We start from the raw sequence: 17,366 nt of genomic DNA, 5'->3' as shown, positions 1-17,366 counted from the left end.
CTGAGCACTGTGCTGAACAGTCCCGGAGGAATCTGGGTCCTTTTTTTTCCTTATACACCCCTCCCTCCCTCCAATATGCACTACAAAATCCTGAAAACTATAAACTTTGTTTGCTTTCAGAGCTCCTGCGGTGAAACGGTGCTTCAGAGGAATCCCAGTTGTGCGAGACGTGGGCTGGGAAAGCAGAACCTCGCGGTGTGACCAGAGCAGATCCTCAGATTAAGGCCGCAGATCAATACTGAGAGCCATGCAATAACGTATTGCTGTTTTGCAACATCTCCGGGCAGAGAGAAGCTGCTTTGTTTAACTGCAAAAGCAAACTTTGCTTTGAGGCTCTGGGGACGTGGTCTGGGCTTGTCTCAGTTTTAGCATCGAGCAAAAGAAGAGGCTGCGGTGCGACCAAGGAGCTGAGAAATGGATGAGCTCTTATCATTAATTTAATGGGAGAGGAGCAGATGAAGCCCAGAAGTGGGAGAGGAAATTTCAGGCTGCCTTTATGAGCTCGGGTGTGATACCATTTTCTCATGACCTTTCGTCTTTTTGTTACTGCTAAACTGCCTGGGAGCGAAACCCTCGAGCACAGTGCAGTGGGATCGGGGTCTGAATGGGGCTGGGGCTGAACCTCAGCCCTCATCTCCCCCAGTGAGACCGCACAGCTTGCATTGGGAGTGCTGAGTGTGCTCCCTGCCCTTCCTGCACTGCCCAGCTTGGGTTCCTGCACTGCTGTTCAGAAACCACAAAATGAAGTCCCCCCTGGAGCACGGCGTGGGTTCAGTTCCTTTTCCCATCTTTGCTTCCAGCATTGCTTCCTAGGAGTGCAGGGAGGAAAGCCATTGAATACACCCACTCCTTGCTTTTAGACCTGATCTTATTCTCTTGCAATCCCTTACATTGGCACGAGCTTGTTTTTTGTATATCTAATTCCAAAGGACTTGTAAATAATTTGTTAGCAATAAATAAATAAATAAATAAAGGAGTGGGGGGTGGGAATCCCCACTTTATGATTACTGCTTATCCTCCTACCCCAAATGCAAAGACAATAGGACTCCTATTCGATCTAGAAATCCACTCAGGGCTGTAGCAGGAGGGAGATCAGCAGCGTCTGCCCAAGCAATGGCTGGGTGTGCAACGAGCTCTGTGATGAAGCATGCAATGGGGCATGCAGTGAGGCATGCAATGGGGCATGCAGTGAGGCATGCAATGAGCCCTGCTCTGTGAATGCCCTTTGCTGCCTCACGCTGGGAAAGCTTCCATGTGGCTGAGAGGTGAGGTAGCCCCACGAGTCAGACTCGTTTGAGGGGGTGAGGACACGGCAGCCGGGGCGAGTGCTGACTTGTGCAGGATGGATGGGCCAGGGAGGGTGAGTTACATCCCAGGAAGAGCCACTGCTAATGGGGCGGCCATGCCAGGGGGACAACGAGTTGACACAGTGTCCCCCCCTCCAGGATGGGGGCTGCGTGCTGAGCTCCATCGCTGCACAATCTGCCCAAGTCAGGATGATTCCTGAAAAGCTGCAGACACAACCGCTGCCCCATCTGGTACAGATAACTTCTTGGCTTTGCTGCCTTGTTTTGTTATGACTTACTATAGAAACATGAAGCCCCATTCGAACGAAAATGAATCATAATTCTTTTTTATGCCTTTTCCCCTTGACTGGAACCCTGTTAAAGCATTCCTCTGCACTCACAGGAATACACTTCTTCGCTTTCTCCTTCTTCTTCCTCTCTCCAACTCCTCTCTCCTAAAATAGCAAATTCCAGCTGACTGCTTTCAAAGCAACGAGGCGCCCGCAGAATTGTGGGAGCGTTGCTCAAATCAGCAGAGAAACTAACGAAGCTGCCAGGAAACAATATTAAAAAAAGACGTGGGGAGCGAGGGGAGTGGGGGGGTTGGATCTCATCTGCCATAAATCAAAGCGCTGCGGTCTGAGTGGAGCTGAGCTCTCCTTGCTGCTCTGCTCCGCTCCCAGTGCTGCACCTCTCCAACACCTGAGCACGGGGCAGGGCTGGGGCAGAGCTCACCTCTCCAGTTTGCAGCCCCTGGCACTCGGCCTGGGCTGTCCTTGAGCTGTGCCAAAGGCAGTCTGCTCCCGTGGGATGCTGCGGGCACAGGGGAGCACGGTGCTCAACCACTTTGGGACCGACTTCATCCCTGTCCACGAGCCTTTAGCAACGTGCTGCTTTGCTTTCTGTTCCCCCCCCCCCACGCCCCCCCAGCCCATTTCTCACACGACGTGGGGTTGGGGAGCAGTCTGTCGTTCCCTCTCGCAGGGTGACAGTGCTGGAGCAGCCTTGCTCGTTGCACACACACCTGAATGTGATGAAGCCACGCAGCTCCGTGCGTGGGGCAAGTCCTGATGTGCTGTCAGCCAGCGTGTGCATTCCTGAGTGCTGTGTCAGCCTGAAGCACGGCCAGTGGGCAGGAAAGCTGCCCCGGTGGGATGGGAGGAGGCAGACGGAGCTCCCCAGGGGCAGACAGAGTGGGGGGCATGCGGGAATGTAACCGTGCCCCTGCAGCACAGAGGTCCCAAGGGCCTGGTCCCAAGATCTGCCCCGTGGCACGATGATTCCCAGCCCTCTACCTGTACTGGCCTCATCCTGCTGTGTTTGGGGCAATTTTGCTGCCTGAAAGTCAGGTTGGGCACAAATCTCTGCCAGGCCCAGCACTGCAGGAGCCACAGTGGCAGTGATGTATGTGCTGCAGAAGCTCAGATCCACACGTCCTGCATTTATTTGCCTTTCCACCCGGTACGTGCACGCAGACGGGCAAGCATGAACCTTTATGGGAGGGGGAGGGGGGGTTGTTTGCAGAGTCAAAGCCACTTCACTGAGCATCAAGCTGAGCAAAGGGAGGCTGCTCTGCAGCTGCCGGGCAGCTCGGCCGGCCCTGAGGCTGCTGGAGCTGATGCAGATCTGCAGGTACTGTGCCTCAGTTTCCCCTCCTGCCTCTTAGACACCTCTGTCCTCAGCCCCACAGCTCAGTTCCCTGTGTCAGAGGCTTGGGAATGTGGCTGAGGAATGGTCGCGGGACAGCGGGGCTGCCCTCCCAGCCCCTGCCCCAAATGAGGTGGAGCAGGGCTGCCCCCCCGCTGCCGGCTGCAGGGCTCCCAGAGACACCGACCGTCCCAAGCGCACAACCCGAGCGTCTCTTGTCCTCCTTTAACCCCCTCCACGCCCCAAGTCTTGGGAGCAAAGCAACCCTTCTCCAGCCGAACACACAGTGCCGGCCGTGGGGGGGGGTGGGGGTGAGGGGGTGGGGGCACGGCCGGGACACAAAGGCCGGGGGCTGCGGCGGGGCGGGCCGATGCGCGGGGCTGCGGGCTCCTCCTCCTCCTCCACCGCCTCCGAGCGGGGATGCTGCTGCCGGGCACGCACCGGGAGCCCCGCGGAGCGCTGCGGGCTGCGGCCACTCGAGGTGGGAACCCGACGGGGTCGGGGGCGGTGTTGGGGGGGGACCGGGAGCCGTCGGCGGACGCGTGGGAGCTCCGGAGCGGAGAGGTTAGCGGGGCGGAGGTAGCGTGCGGCCCCGAACGGCAGCGAGCTCCGCTCGTAGTTGGGAGATTCTGGGTTCGGGTATACTTCCTCGCCCCCCCCCCCCCCCCATCCGTGGGGGTCCTGCGGGAGTCTCCGGCCCCGCAACGCGAGCGCGGCCCCGGCTGCGCGCACCCCTCCGCGGCTGCGGTGCTCGGCTCTGCCCCCATTCGCTTCCATTCGAAGTGTGGCAAACTTGGAGGGGGGTTATGGTGTGTGCTCAGCACCTCGGGTCGGGCTGCTGCTGGGTGCGCAGCCCCCGAACTCTTTTGGGAAAGGTGCAGCTGGATATCCGTGCGCCTTTGGTTTGGTGCCGTGCTCGCGTCGGAAATGGTTTGCTAGGAGAGCGTGGGGGGAGCGGGTGGGCGGCGTGGGTGCAGGGAGCTGTGGTCTGTGCGGTTGTTGGGCACTGCCGCTCGTGGGTCAGCCTTTCCTTGTGCCGGTGTTGTCCTCAGTGTGTGTGTTTGCACGCGTAAATGCACGGGGGAGGTCACGGCTGAGCAGAGGATGCTGAGCACTCAGATCCTGGAAAGCCAGCGATCCATCTCTGCCCCTTAAAAACCGAGCTCGGGCTTTGTTGCTGTGGCAGGAGTCAGCTTGGGTCTTCTCACCTCGTTGGGACCGCGTCCAGCCCCAGCACTGCACTCTCATTTTCACTGGGAGCTTGCAGCTGGTGTCTCCAAAGGGCAGGATACCCACCGGGGCTCTCCTCCTGGTTCAGGAGTACTTATCTGCCCACTGGTGCAGCTCCCAGTGGGTCCAACACCCATTTGTTTACCCAGGGACGTGGAGGAGCCCCAGCCTATACCCCCATCGAGACCTCCCCAGCACACCCCAGCCCTACCCCCTTCCCCTTCGGACACTCCAAGTTTGCTTTCCTGTTGTCTGCCCCTTTTGGCCGACCCCCTGGCACCTCCTCACCATTGCACACCAGTTTAGGGGTCCTTTTGGTGTTAACAAGTGAGCTGAGACCTGGGAACTCATTGCACGTGTGGCTCAGCAGCAGGGAGCAGCACCTGACCCATTTTTCCCGAGCAGGCTCGTGCTCACGCAGCAGTTCCTATGGTTGTCCAGATTCCTCCGGAGAGCTTGTTTTCCTCCTTGAAGGTTGCGGCAAGTGCAGCGCGAGCAGGAGGAAAAAAAACAACACCTCTCTGCTATCAAGTCTCACTGATAGCATCGCTCCAGACGCCGACGAACCTCCTTTTGAAATAATCAGCACGAGAGCCTGCCCGGCTGTCTGCCCCCAACCCCCCCTCCCCGGCCAGCTGCTCTCACGGCCATGGGCTCACACCTCCATCCACCCCTGGGCCCGCAGAGCCCCCCGTGCCATTAATCACTGGGGCCATTAATCAGCGGGACAAAGAATTACAAGCGCAAAAAAAAAAAGGAAAAAAAAATAAAAAAAAAAACCCAAACAAAACATCGGCGCAATCAGCGGAGGGGGGCAATTAATGGCAGCTGCAAAAGTGCGCTCGGGAGCACAATCGGGCGCTGCGGGGGATGCTCGTGGCTCCCGCTGGGCTCTGCGTGCCCCTATTGACCCCTCCTCCTGACACCGGGGTTGCTAAATCGGTGCCGAGCCGTTCCTTCCACCCACCCCTTAGTCACTCTTCCTTGGCACCGAGGAGAGGTGGGAGGCAAACGAATGTGAGGCTCAGGGATTTCAAGAAAAGGGATAGGTGTAAGGGACCGACAGCAGCCCATACAGACAGGCAGACCCGGCCCCAAGCGGAGGGAGCACGTGGGATGCAGACTAGGGCAACCCAGAGCTTCGGTCCCATCTCGTGCCTCCTCACTCTGATGCTATCGTTTGCCCTCAGTCGCTGTTTTCCCCTCCTGAAAGCCTTTATTTGCTGCGGGCAGGTACGGTCATGCTCAGCACACGCTCCGGTGAGGCATCTGCGGCATGCAGGAGGTGGGCAGCTGCCGAGCAGGCTCCGTGTAGCCAGGAGCAGAGGGCTGGGGCAGCTCCCCTCCTCCTTTGGGACCGTCCAGAAACCCGTCCCCATCTGTTCTCACTCCCTGACACCCCGAAGTGCTGCGTGGATAAGTGTGACAATAGCATTGCTGCAGCAAACTGCTGCTAAAGCCCCTGAATGCTGCATGCTTTAGTTCTGCTGGGGGTACTGAAGCCCCTCTGCCTGATTCAGCTCTGGGGGCTGTGAGCTGCTGCAGGTGGGTGGCAGTGGGCAGGAGCGATGTGGGATCAGTTAAAAACAGCAGGGAGTGCACGCAGCTTTGGCACGTGGGTCACAGAGGCTTTCCTGCAGGGGCTGTTTTGGAGTGGTGGTAAGAAAAGGACCTCCTGGCTCTGGAAGTGGTGGATGTGAGCACGTGTGGCCTTTGCTTTGTCGTGGAGAGGAAAAAAGAGGAGCAGGGGGTGCTCTGTTGCAGAAGTGGGGCTGGGATGCTGTCCCTGCAGTGCTTTGCAGCTGGGAGCTTGAGTGCTGTGTTCTGACCTTCCTCTTTCTCTTGCAAAGTTCTGAGCTCAAAGTGATCTCCGTTACTCACCTGCAAAGGCTCTGCAAGGCAGCTCCTTCCAGCAGAGAGTAGTGATGCACGAGCATGCTGCCTTCCTTGGAATAAAGGGGGCTTTTTCATTACTGGGGGTCCTCACCTTTGGAGCAAGCATCTCTCCTCCACGGAGCAGCATCGTTCCTCGAGGTTTCCTGCATGCAGAAGGGGGAAATGTGCCCGCTTCCGATCCTGCATGAGCAAAGAGAGCAGTGTCAGAGGGAAAGTTGGAAGGAGTATCTCAATATTTAATTGCCTTTAAGCAAAACATCAGCCATAACAGCACCGTGTGGCAGACGTGCCCCTCTGAAACACGAGTGGCTGTTCATTAAACGACATCTCCATCAGCCAGTTATGGATGATCTCGTTTGAAGGTTAATTGAATATTCCTTGCAACTTTGATGTGCATTTCTCTTTGGAGAGAACTGCTCCATTTGGCAGCCAGGCATTAAAGGGGTGGAATGCACAACGGGCCAAGTCGGGATAAAAAGAGGAGGAGGGAAATGGGAAGCGAGAAATGAATTTGCCTTTTCCCTTCTGTGGCTGCTGCGCTGAAGCAGTTGAGCAGAGCAGGGATGGGGGAATGTAGTGCTCTGGAAAGCAAAAGGAGCTGAAGGAGATGAGCAGACAGCAGCAGCACAGCAGATGCTCTGCATGGCTGGGACTGAGCCTGGCTTGCTGTCAACACGCAGAAGTTGCCTTTTCTCAGTTCCCCCTTGGCTGAACACCGTGTGGGGTCCAAAAATACCCAGAGTGAGAGAAATGGCAGCACAACAGGTATTGCAGACAGGGAAGGATGGTGCAGAAGGAGTGCATGGCTTTGCTCTGGGGCTTGGGTGCCAGGAAGCCAACGTGGGCTTAACACAGTGTGCCTTGGTTTGGTGGAAGACGTGAAGTTCTACCTTAGAGAAATTCTTCCCCTCATGCTCAGCCTTCTTGCTAAGCTCAGGGGTTGAGAGTGCTCAGCTATCCAGACCACTTATTTCCCCTCGCAGCCCTTAGCAGAGAACGTGGATTTGCTTTTGTTGCTCCAAGAGGTGATGAAAGCCCTCAGGAGGGGAAGAGCCAGCAGCATGGAGACAACGAGGGCTCCTGGCTGCTCCTCTGCCTGCTGGGGGGGGGATGAAGCAAGAAGAGCACTGCAGATGGAGCCTGGTCTCCATGGCAGCTCGCAGTTCTAAATTTTCCCCTGTCCATGGAGAAGATGCTTCTCCTCTGTGTGCTCTGGGGGGGTGGGCTGCAGAAGAAAGAGCTTCAGTTTAGTGGGTTTTTTGGGGGGGGCAGTTTGAGGGAATGGGATAAACCCTTGGTGCTACCACCTTGGTAGAGCACAGAGGGAAACAGACACCCCATCACTCACACCTGTGGTTAAGGGGGCAAAAAAGCAAAAGCCCGTGGAAAGCTGGGAGGAACTGTATTTAGGGCACATCTCTGGTTACGTGAAGCTCCTGCTATTTCTGGCTGGATCCTTTGCATCAATGAGATCCCAGAAGGAGCGCAGGGAAGACGTGTGGGACACCCCCTGATGAGCTGTAGGGATGGAGGGACAGCGTTCTGCACATCCCAACCACGCTCAGGGGCACCTGCCAGGCGAGGCAGCCCCTTGCCAGCCCCCTTCTTCAGGTGCCCCCCCCTCCATCCTCACACCCTGACAGATTGTGTTTTATAGGGTCGGAAATAGATGCGTGAGAAGGGGCCTCGCAGATCCCAAGTGAAAGCCATGCTCAGCTGTCACCCACCCCAGCACCAGCTGCCGGCCCCAGACGGTTCCCAAAATAAGCAGCCCACAGCTCCTGGGCACGGCGCGGCCGCTTCCCACCTGCCAGCCCTACAGGGCCCTCTCAGCTCCCATCCCGGGGGTGCAAAGTCCCCACCCCAGAGCTCAATAGGGGAATCCTGGGTGCCACCAGACCTGAGTGTTTCTGCATTCCTAATTAGCAAGGCTTTAATTGCAGTGTTCGCTGCTTGTTAGCAGGAAAAGCCAGATGCTCTTAGGAGTGAAGCGAGCTGAAAGGATCTTTCTCCCCACCCAAGGAATATTTAACTATGTCTCATGCAAACATTTCCTTTGTGCTGGGAACATGAGTGTGGGGATGTGTGGGTGCTGCTCCTCTGCTGATTCACCAACAAGTGCCAGGGTCCGTCCACCACGGGAGCAGGGCAAAGCTGGAGCAGCTCACAGTGCTCCTGTGTGGCACAGGTGGGATTCTTGGTGCATGGCCAGGTGAAGGCTGGGAGCTCGTCCTCTGCCTGATGTTTCCATAGGAACACTACAGGGCAGCGCATCCCTGAGCTGGAGGGCTCTAAGGGCAGTGCATTGTAGGGCGGCCCCTTTGGGAACCATCTCCTTTGGGTACCAGCATCCTTGGGTACCAGAAATCACAGCTTTTCCTGAGTATAACTGCCTGGTGCAGCCATCCAGCACCAAATGCTTCTAGTTTGCCTTGCTCCTAAGTCCCTCTCGGGGTAGAGAGACAGAAAGCATGATCTGTCACTTCTGCAGCCCACGTACCCGCTTGTGCTATTAGACGAACTGTCCAGTAAGCATTTGCTGCAGGGAAAGCACCGGGCTCTGCAGGAATGTAGGCACTTGAAGTCAGGGCTTTGCTGACTTGAATTTCTGCAGGTTGTGCAATCGTCCCCAGCAGGGCTGGAGCCTCTCCCTGCCTGCAGTGGGGTTTCTGCACAGGGAAACGCAGTGGCTTCCCCACAGAGGGATCAGACAGAGTGAGAGGAGGCATTGCACAGCGGGTGTTGAGTCAATATCCTCTCGGGCTCTCTCTGCCAATATGATTCATGGTTAATTCAAGAAATTCATCTTACCCTCACACTGGGTTCTCTAATCGTGGCTTAATCCAGGCACCTCAATGCCACCTACATCATCATGCCAACACCCATTGAGGCCACTTTTGGGCTCACCCTGGGTCAGGACCAGGCTGCATCTTACCTGGGTGCATGCAGCTCCTCCTGCTCTTCCCAATGCTGACGCTGAATTCTGCAGATATAAGGAGCACCTGAGCTGGTCTGCAGGACCAGCGTGCAAGGGAGCAACATTCGGTGCTGCCGATGAGTTCCAAAATGGGTCTGGATTTCCTTTTGTTGCATTGAGCAATTACACCTTCACCCCCAGGAGCCCAGCTGCCAGGGGACACTGACACAGCACGGGCTACGGCTGCCACGCTGGCATTGGGCCCACCAAACCCTCTGCCAAAGGCACTGCTGGCTCCTCTAACAAGCACCAGCCAGGGGGGGTGTGAATTCTCCCAGTGTTCATTGAAATAACATTAAGTGTGATGGACTCCTGGGCTATTAGAGTGGATGTAACATGTAATTGAGGCCGGTTATTCTTCATCTGGAGTGTCCCCCTTCACTAATGGCAAATCAGGGCAGAACACATGGTGCGTGTGCTTTGTGAGCCCCGATTCAATTCAGTCGCTGCCTCCGATCAAAATGAGCCCAATGAATGTCAATGAATGAGTGGGGGGACAATGAATTGGAGTGAATGAAAGCCTTGTAATGGCACCGAGCCACAATGCAGCACCGCAAGGACGGCGTCTGCCTGGGCCTGTTGAGTTCATTCCCATTAGTGTGATGAGGGTGAGGAGTGTGGGGTGGGGGCGAGGTCAGTGCTCCTGATGGGGCTCTCCAGGCCTTATAGCTGCCATTTCCTTGGGGACCAAAGCGAGCAGGTTTGGAGGAGCTGGGTTAAAAAAAATCTGAACCATCTGAGCCCAGTTTTGAGTTCAGATCCCGACCCCAGCCCAGTGAGACTGCTGCTCTCCAAGTTTTGGATTGAGCCGCCTCTTCATTAAGTCGTTAATCAGATGCTGCAGGTAGCACGTGCTTTGCTTTTCACCATGGAAATGCCCACGTTTCCCCCTAGGGCCACATCCTTAGTGTCTCAGAGACCCAAATCATTGAGCAAAACACGGGCACATCACCTGGCAGCGATCGAGGGAAGGAGGAAGGAGGCTGCTCCCGGATCCGGGCTCTTGGCAGCTGCTGCTGCTCCTGTGCTATCCGTGCACCTCCCAGCGAACACCCAAATGTGTGGGTGCATCCGCACAGAAGCAGTGAATAATAATGTGAGAAGGAAAAAGAGTGGGTGGGAGGGTGCAGGGGAGAAGGAAGCACTCAGATATCCGGGGGGGAAGAACAGGAGCAGTGGGGAGGGAGCGGAGCGATGCTGTGAAGCCTGGATAGGAATGAAGGCTCTCACTAAGGTGAGAGAACACAACTGCCCGTGAAAGCTTTGCAGGGAAGAGGGAAAGGCTTCAAAGAAGCCGTGCTGCCAGGAGATAAGATTACATTCCTGCAATCTGCAGGGAGAGCTGCCCTCCTGCGCGTGATTGCAGGGCAGGCGTGATTGGATTTTGCAAGGAATGTGGGATGCCATTCATTTTTCCCCCTCTTTCTGCAAAAAAAAAAAAAAAAAATCAAAAGTCCAGCCTCGATTCATCCTGTCTGAGCAACCACGAACCCCTGCACACAGCACTGCAGCTGCTGAGCAGCGTGGGATGTACACGGTCCCCTGTAGGGCCATCCCTGGCACTGAGCACCACCCCGACCCTCACTGCTGTGCTCCCATCCCGCTGTCTGCAGAGCCTTTTCCTCCTCACGCTGTGTGCTGAATGCCAACACCTCCACAGCTTTCTAAGTGCTCATTTTTAAAGCAGCAGAGGGAAGAGGAAGAAAAAGAAACCGTGCCCGACCCTCCCAGGCACGCGTGGGCAGGATGGGAACACCTCCTGCCAAGGGGCTGGAAAGTCCCAGCGCTCCCTCCCCAGCTGCAGGCATCCACAAATCCATGTGGATGCACACACAGCTGTGGGGAACACGCTGGTGCAGCACTGCACGGTGCTGTTATCCCATCCCCTGCAGCAATACCTCCTCCTCCGTTGCTCCTCTCACCTTGTAAGAAATGAATGAACCCAAACTCGTGGATCGCTTCCAGCTCGCCAGCATCCAGATGGACTTCTTGCTTGCTTCTCTTAATCTCCCCAAAAATGGATTTAGGGATTAAAGCAGATCTTCTGTCTCGCTGGGACTTTGGTTTGACACTTAATCAATGCGAGTCCTTGGGGCACAGAGGAAAAGCAAAGCAATCAAGCTGAGGGATGAGCACTGGCTGCAGTTATCCAGCTCAGGGTGCGGAGGAGCCGGACAGAAAGTCAGAACACGACAAAACACGGGGATAACATCAGAGCAGCTCCTGCCAAGGAGGCACTGAGGGTGCCCCGGTGCTCCGTGCACCCCAGAGTGAAGCCAAAATGCACAGCACCAAGCACAGCAGCGTGCAGCAGGTTGCACGCAGCAGGTTGCACGCTGCTTCCACTTGCTCACACTCCCTGAGTCAGCCATCAAACAATTCCTCTTTCTCTGCCATCTCGCTGTGCAACCCAAATTTAGCTCGCTTTGGTTATGCTCTCATTCCCGCCCACCAGCAGCTTGTCCCCCTTCTCCTCACCTCACCCTTTAATTCCCCCATGGAAAATGCATCTCCACGATCACCCAAGCATTGCAAGGGCCACCAGGAGTCAGGGTTCATTTCTTTTTCATTCCCCCTCCCCAGCCCAGTCCTAATTGGGAAGAGAATTAATGCACTGCATACCTCAGAACCCTAATCACAACGCTGAGCACACACACAATGCCTCTCCTCTTAAGTGCTGCACCGACATTAAGCGTAATTAAGCCTCACAGCATCCCTTCACAGGTGGGTTAAGAGGAGTGCTGAAAATTGAAGAGGAATCGGGGAGTGACCAGGAGATGAAGCAGGAGAGGTTATGAGCGTGTCCCCACGTGCATGGGATGCCCTCTGCACGACAGCTGTCAGTGTTGCACCACCAGGAGCATCGGGTGCATCCCACCTCCACCCCGCGGTGCTCACTCTGCTTTTTGCCTCCCGTAGGGTTGCAGCTCCAGGGCACAGTGAGGTCTCTGCTATGATCGCAGGCAGCGTGTCACCCCCCTGGCAGCAGCATGGGCAGTGTCAGTAGCCTCATCTCCGGCCACAGCTTCCACAGCAAGCACTGCCGCGCCTCGCAGTACAAGCTCCGCAAGTCGTCCCATCTGAAGAAGCTCAACAGGTACTCGGATGGGCTGCTCCGCTTTGGCTTCTCCCAGGACTCCAGCCACAAATCGGGCTCTAAAAGCAGCAAGAATGAGGACTTCTTTTACATCAAGGTCAGCCAGAAGACGCCCGGCCCCCACCGCACGGACTACGCTGCGCTGGGCAGCACGGAGCTGGGCCAGGCCGGGAGCAGCGGGGTGGACTTCGGGACACCCACACCACAGAAGCTGATGCCCTTCCCCAGCCAGCTGGAAGTGGTGAGGAGGGGAGATGGGGCCCTGAATTCATGGCTCCCTGCCCCATGGGGTGCTCGGGGTGGTGAGGTGTACGGGGATGGTCAGCTTTGGGGTTTACAGCACGGCTTTGGGGGGCAGAAGGGATGGAGTGGGTTTATGCTGATGGGCTCTGTTCTTCCCCCAGGGTGTGGAGAAGCCCACGGCGAGACCCACCGCCTTCAAGCCAGTACTGCCCCGCTCGGGTGCCATCCTCCACTCATCCCCAGAGAACGGAGCTCACCTCCCCACACAGCTGCACCCCCTGGACAAAGGCAAGGAGCAGGAGCTGAAGCCGGTGCTGTGCTCAGGAGGGCTGTCTGACTCGGGCAGGAACTCCATGTCCAGCCTGCCCACCCACAGCACCAGCAGCAGCTACCAGCTGGACCCCATCGTCAGCCCCATGGGGCCCATCAGCCGCTTCGGGGGCTCTGCACACAACATCATGCAGTGTGCCATCATCCAGGACAGCAACATGATGAGCCTCAAGGCCATGTCTTTCTCTGATGGTGGCAACAAGATCCTCAACCCCAGCAAAGCCCCCCAGCACCGCGCTGCTGAGAAGACCGCGTGCATCCGCTCGCCTATCTCCACGGATGAGTCCACCATCCAGGAGCTGGAGCAGAAGCTGCTGGAGAGGGAAGGAGAGCTGCAGGAGCTGCAGCTGAGCTTCGAGGAGAAGGAAGCCAGCTCCTGCCAGGTGTACGAGGAGAAGCAGCGGCGCTGCAAGGAGGAGCTGGAGGGGCTCAAGCAGAAGTGCAACAGCAAGCTGAAGCAGAGCTCGCAGAAAACCCAGCGCACGCAGCAGGTCCTCCACCTCCAGGTGTTCCAGCTGCAGCAGGAGAAGCAGCAGCTGCGGGAGGAGCTGGAGAACCTCATGAAGGAGCAAAACCTGCTGGAGACCAAGCTGAGGTCCTACGAGAAGGAGAAAACCAACTTTGCACCGGCGCTGGAGGAGACTCAATGGGAGGTGAGGCACAGAGCTGTGGTACAGAATGCAAAGGGGTGCACGGGAGGGGTGGCAGCAAACCTTGCAGCTCTTCTCCATTGATATCCGCATTATCAGCAGCCCCTCTGGTGCTGGATGTTGTGGTTGGCAACCAGCCCTTGGCAGCGGTTGGAACCTGACGGTCTTTGAGGTCCTTTCCAACCCAACCATTTAATGACTCCGTGATAATCTCAGTGTGAATGCAGCCCTAACGTGGGTGCTGTCTCCCCGCAGGTGTGCCAGAAGTCAGGAGAGATCTCCCTGCTGAAGCAGCAGCTGAAGGAATCCCAGACTGAACTCACCACCAAGACCACTGAGATCCTCAGCCTGAAGGCGCAGCTGAAGGACGTGAGGGCCAAGATGGAAGGGCTGGAGATGAAGACCCAGGACCTGGAGGGCTCCCTGCGCACCAAAGCCATGGAGCTGGAGGTGTGTGAGAATGAGCTGCAGCGCAAGAAGAACGAGTCCGAGCTGCTGAGGGAGAAGGTCAACCTGTTGGAGCAGGAGATGGCGGAGCTGAGGGCGGAGATGGCCGTGCTCCGGGCGCAGCTGAGCGATGCCACTCGGCCCGGTGAGGTGCAGGCACTGCAGGGAGAGGTGGAGAGGCTGCGGGTTGAGCTGCAAGCTGAGCGGGACAGCAACGAGCAGATGAGCTCCAGCTTCCAGCAGGAGCGGCAGACGTGGAGGGAGGAGAAGGAGAAGGTGATCCGCTACCAGAAGCAGCTGCAGCAGAGCTACCTGCACATGTACAAGAGGAACCAGAACCTGGAGAAGATGCTGCAGCAGCTCGCAGCGGGGGAGGATGGCAAGGAGCCCATCGAGCTGGACATCCCCGGCGCCGACGTGCCCTACGAGGACATCATTGCCACTGAGATCTGACCCCGCTCCTCTTCCCTGTCCTGTTTGATGAGCCATGTATTTATTAGAGGAGCCAGTGCCCGGCCAGCTCCTCACTGCTGCCTGTTGTGTTCGAGGCCAACAAGCCACTTGTGCCAATGGTGATGTCCAGCAGCTCCCCCCCCAACCCCTCTGACCCTTGTAGGACTGGCAATGAGGGCAAACAGGGAATGGGATGGGGGCAAACGCTCGGTAGTGGGACGATGCCCTCGGCCCCAGCTCCCTGCTGCAGCCTGGACAGGGCACGGAGCTGCTCCCCCGTTATTTATGGCCCCCACATGACCCACTCCGGCCCTTCAGCTCCTGCAGTGCCTCGGGGAGGACCCTGCACATGTGCACTACTTCACACCCCCATGAGTGACCCCCAGTGCATGGGGTCAGTGCCTTCCAGCTCCAGGGATGACCCAGACATCAGGAGGGGATATTTATTTTTTACAGAAAACCCAGAGTTAACTCTTCCTGCCTCCTCCCTATTTTCTCAGAGTCACAGCAACCAAAACCACAATATTTTTTCCCCCCATCCTCCCATCACAGCAGTCACACAGTCCCAGGCTGAGCCAGCATCCAGCACCAAGCCCTCACCCCACACCCAGCACCCCCATATCCCCCCCTCACCAATGGCCATACATCCCCCCTCCCCACACTGCATGCAGGATGAGCTCCTCCCTCCCTGCCACGAAGCACAGGGACACTCCCAGCACAACCCAACATCCCTGACCCACAGTGGAGACCCACAGAAACCAGTCTGTGCCTTCAGCACTGCTCAGCACCCACCACATCCCCACCGAGCCCACAGACACAGCCCCGAGGCTTCGGATCAGGGACCCACACCCGAGCCAGAGCCCCTTTTCTCCCATGGGCTCCCCAATGCAGGAGAAGAGCTCTGCCCCACACCCCCCCTCCCAGCCCCTCACCCCCAGCAGCCAACGCTGTACGATGTGACCACCCAGAGGTGCCCACTGCTGCCTTTGCACAACGCTGTGTGTGACCGTGCGCATCGCAGGTGTGTGAGATGTGTGAGCCAGCAGGCCACAGCCTGTACAGATTATTATTATTATTTTCTGCTGTTGTTGTTGGTTCTTTTTGGATGTTATTTCCGGTGACTGATGTAAACTACTGGTTAATTTTATGGTTTTATTTATAAATAAATTTGTTTTTTCTTTTTTTAATCTTACCCCGGTGCTCTCCAGGCAGCGGTCAGAGAATTTCCACCACAGCTCTGGATGGCACAGCACCTCCCAGCTGATGGGAACCACTCACAACAGCATGACCAAGGTCCATGGGGGCCGTGCTCACCTGCAGCCCTCTGCTAGCTGGGCTGCCCTGTGCTCCTCTTAGCAGCTGGGATAACCCATGCACGGAAAAGCAGCAACTTGCTGCACAGAGAGAAGACAACCAACCCCCTGTGCTCTGCAACGGGATGGTTTTCATCCTCAGAGCGTCCCAAACAGTGCTGCCTCCCTGGGAAAACAAGCACAAAGTGATACAGGGAAAAACAGCCTCGGGAGTGTTGTGACTGTAAGATGCTGTTTTCCCCTCCAGGCTGGGAGAGTGCAGCACTCAGATGGCAGAAGGCACTGAGGAGCAATCAGGCCTGGTGACACCGCTGAAACCCAACACAGCACTGCTGTGCGCTGGGGACAAAGAGCATGGGGACAAAGAGCAGTGGCTCTGAGCAGCACCGTGGATTCCTGCAGCATTGGCACTTCCCATTAGCACTGCCCCAGCCTCACTCTGCTCAACAGAAGGAGCCACGCTCCGTTGTTGAACGAACGAGCAGATGGAAATAAACCTGGAGAGAGAGGAAAGCCGATTTACATCTTTTCTTAACACCCCGGTGCCACTTCTCTGCTATGGGGGGGGGCGGTCAGACCCAACATCCCAGCAGAGACACGAGCCGAGCTCCCTTTGAAAGAGCAATTAGCCCGAGCCGCCCGCACACGGGGCGAGGAGGCAGAGCTGCTTTTGATGTGTAAATCCCCCGCAGCAGCTCCCGCACCGGCCCGCCTCGCATCTGCCATGCGGAGCCGAGCGAGAGGGGCAGCGGCCGCTGTGTGCTCCGCAGCGAGGCAGCAGCTGAAGCCGGGGGGGGTGTGGAGGGGATGGGACTCCCAGGCAGTCCTCATTAGTCATTACAAAAAAAAAAAAAAAAACGTAGTATTTTTCTCTTTTTTTTTGTTTAAACGCACGAAGGCAGCAGCTGTGAGATCAGCACGTCCCATTTAGCGCGGTACCTGCTGTCACCGCCGTGAAATAGCGGGCTGTTTGTTCAGCTCTTTTGTTTCCAGGGCAAAGCATCCCCTCACCTGCAGGGACAGCTCTGACGACCATTGCTCCTGCTGTGGGGTTCCTAAAGCACGAGGACAGCTCCTCGCTCAGGTGCCTCTGCTTCCCCTCGTTGTTTTTTTTTAACCCATAGGAAGGGCTCAGTTCTCAGCACGGTGCTAAAATAGATTTATGGTGCTAAAATAGCTGCAGAACGAGCCCCAGCCTGCTCCCAGGGCCTCGGGCTGAAACTATTTTTGTCCTGCTGCACTGCTTGCTACCTGAGAGCTGCCAGTGTCTGCAGGACCTGCTGGATTCCTCCAGCAGCTGGGGAGCTGCAAAGGGGAAAAGGGGGGGAGGTTTTCTATCCAGCTTTGCATCTCAGGAAACAAAAGACTGGACAGCACAGCCTGGCAGCCCACATCCAAACTGGATACTGACAGCAAAGCTCTGCCAGGCAAACACACCCTGTTAAAGCAGCAGGTAACCCTGAACTAATGCCCTCAGGTCAGAGCTGAGGAGCCCCTGCAGGCTGCTTTGGTGCCTCTAAGCACGGCCCTCGAAAAGCCAAGAAACAAAGCCAGGAGAAGGCAAAGCAGCCCAACTCTTCTGCTCAGAAACTCACTGCATTTACAGGTGCTGGCAAGCAAGCAAACCAGAAAGCACTGCTATTTGATCACCGCTTCCAGTGGGACCAATAATTTCTGAAGCAGTTTCTGTACTGCTGAATATTTAATAGCAAAACAACCACTTCCAGGTGATTTAGGGTCTGAAGCAGCCCTGACGTTCAGGAGTGCAGTAAGTGGGCTGATTTGGAGCCACCATGC

At 56.6% G+C, this 17,366-nt stretch overlaps 1 protein-coding gene across 2 annotated transcripts; it reads left to right on the top strand.

The window, feature by feature from the left end:
* The first annotated feature begins 3,350 nt into the window (after positions 1–3,350).
* On the top strand, positions 3,351–15,134 carry LZTS1 (leucine zipper tumor suppressor 1). Of its 2 annotated transcripts, none has more exons than XM_065747156.1 (4): positions 3,351–3,414; positions 11,956–12,374; positions 12,538–13,359; positions 13,612–15,134. In XM_065747156.1, the coding sequence occupies exons 2-4, from the start codon at positions 12,027–12,029 to the stop codon at positions 14,254–14,256; spliced, it is 1,815 nt and encodes a 604-aa protein (XP_065603228.1). In that variant the 5' UTR covers positions 3,351–3,414; positions 11,956–12,026; the 3' UTR covers positions 14,257–15,134. The 2 variants fall into 2 exon arrangements, with proteins under 2 accessions (XP_065603228.1, XP_065603227.1); XM_065747155.1 differs by lacking the exon at positions 3,351–3,414 and adding an exon at positions 5,993–6,223 and having other exon boundaries at positions 12,000–12,374.
* The last annotated feature ends 2,232 nt before the right edge of the window (positions 15,135–17,366 follow it).

Source organism: Cyrtonyx montezumae, unplaced genomic scaffold, assembly GCF_038088225.1.
Source record: "Cyrtonyx montezumae isolate F1298 unplaced genomic scaffold, pur_monq_1.0 scaffold_42, whole genome shotgun sequence".
Lineage (NCBI taxonomy): Eukaryota > Metazoa > Chordata > Aves > Galliformes > Odontophoridae > Cyrtonyx > Cyrtonyx montezumae.
Note: the sequence above shows the minus strand (reverse complement) of the source record. Positions and strands in the feature narration are given on the sequence as shown.

Excerpts from the sequence above, each read along its gene's own strand:
- LZTS1 (XM_065747155.1), top strand. The coding sequence starts at position 6,089 with ATGCACGAGCATGCTGCCTTCCTTGGAATAAAGGGGGCTTTTTCATTA. Across the intron at positions 12,375-12,537 it reads TCCCCAGCCAGCTGGAAGTG|GGTGTGGAGAAGCCCACGGC; the intron begins GTGAGGAGGGGA and ends TTCTTCCCCCAG. Across the intron at positions 13,360-13,611 it reads TGGAGGAGACTCAATGGGAG|GTGTGCCAGAAGTCAGGAGA; the intron begins GTGAGGCACAGA and ends GTCTCCCCGCAG.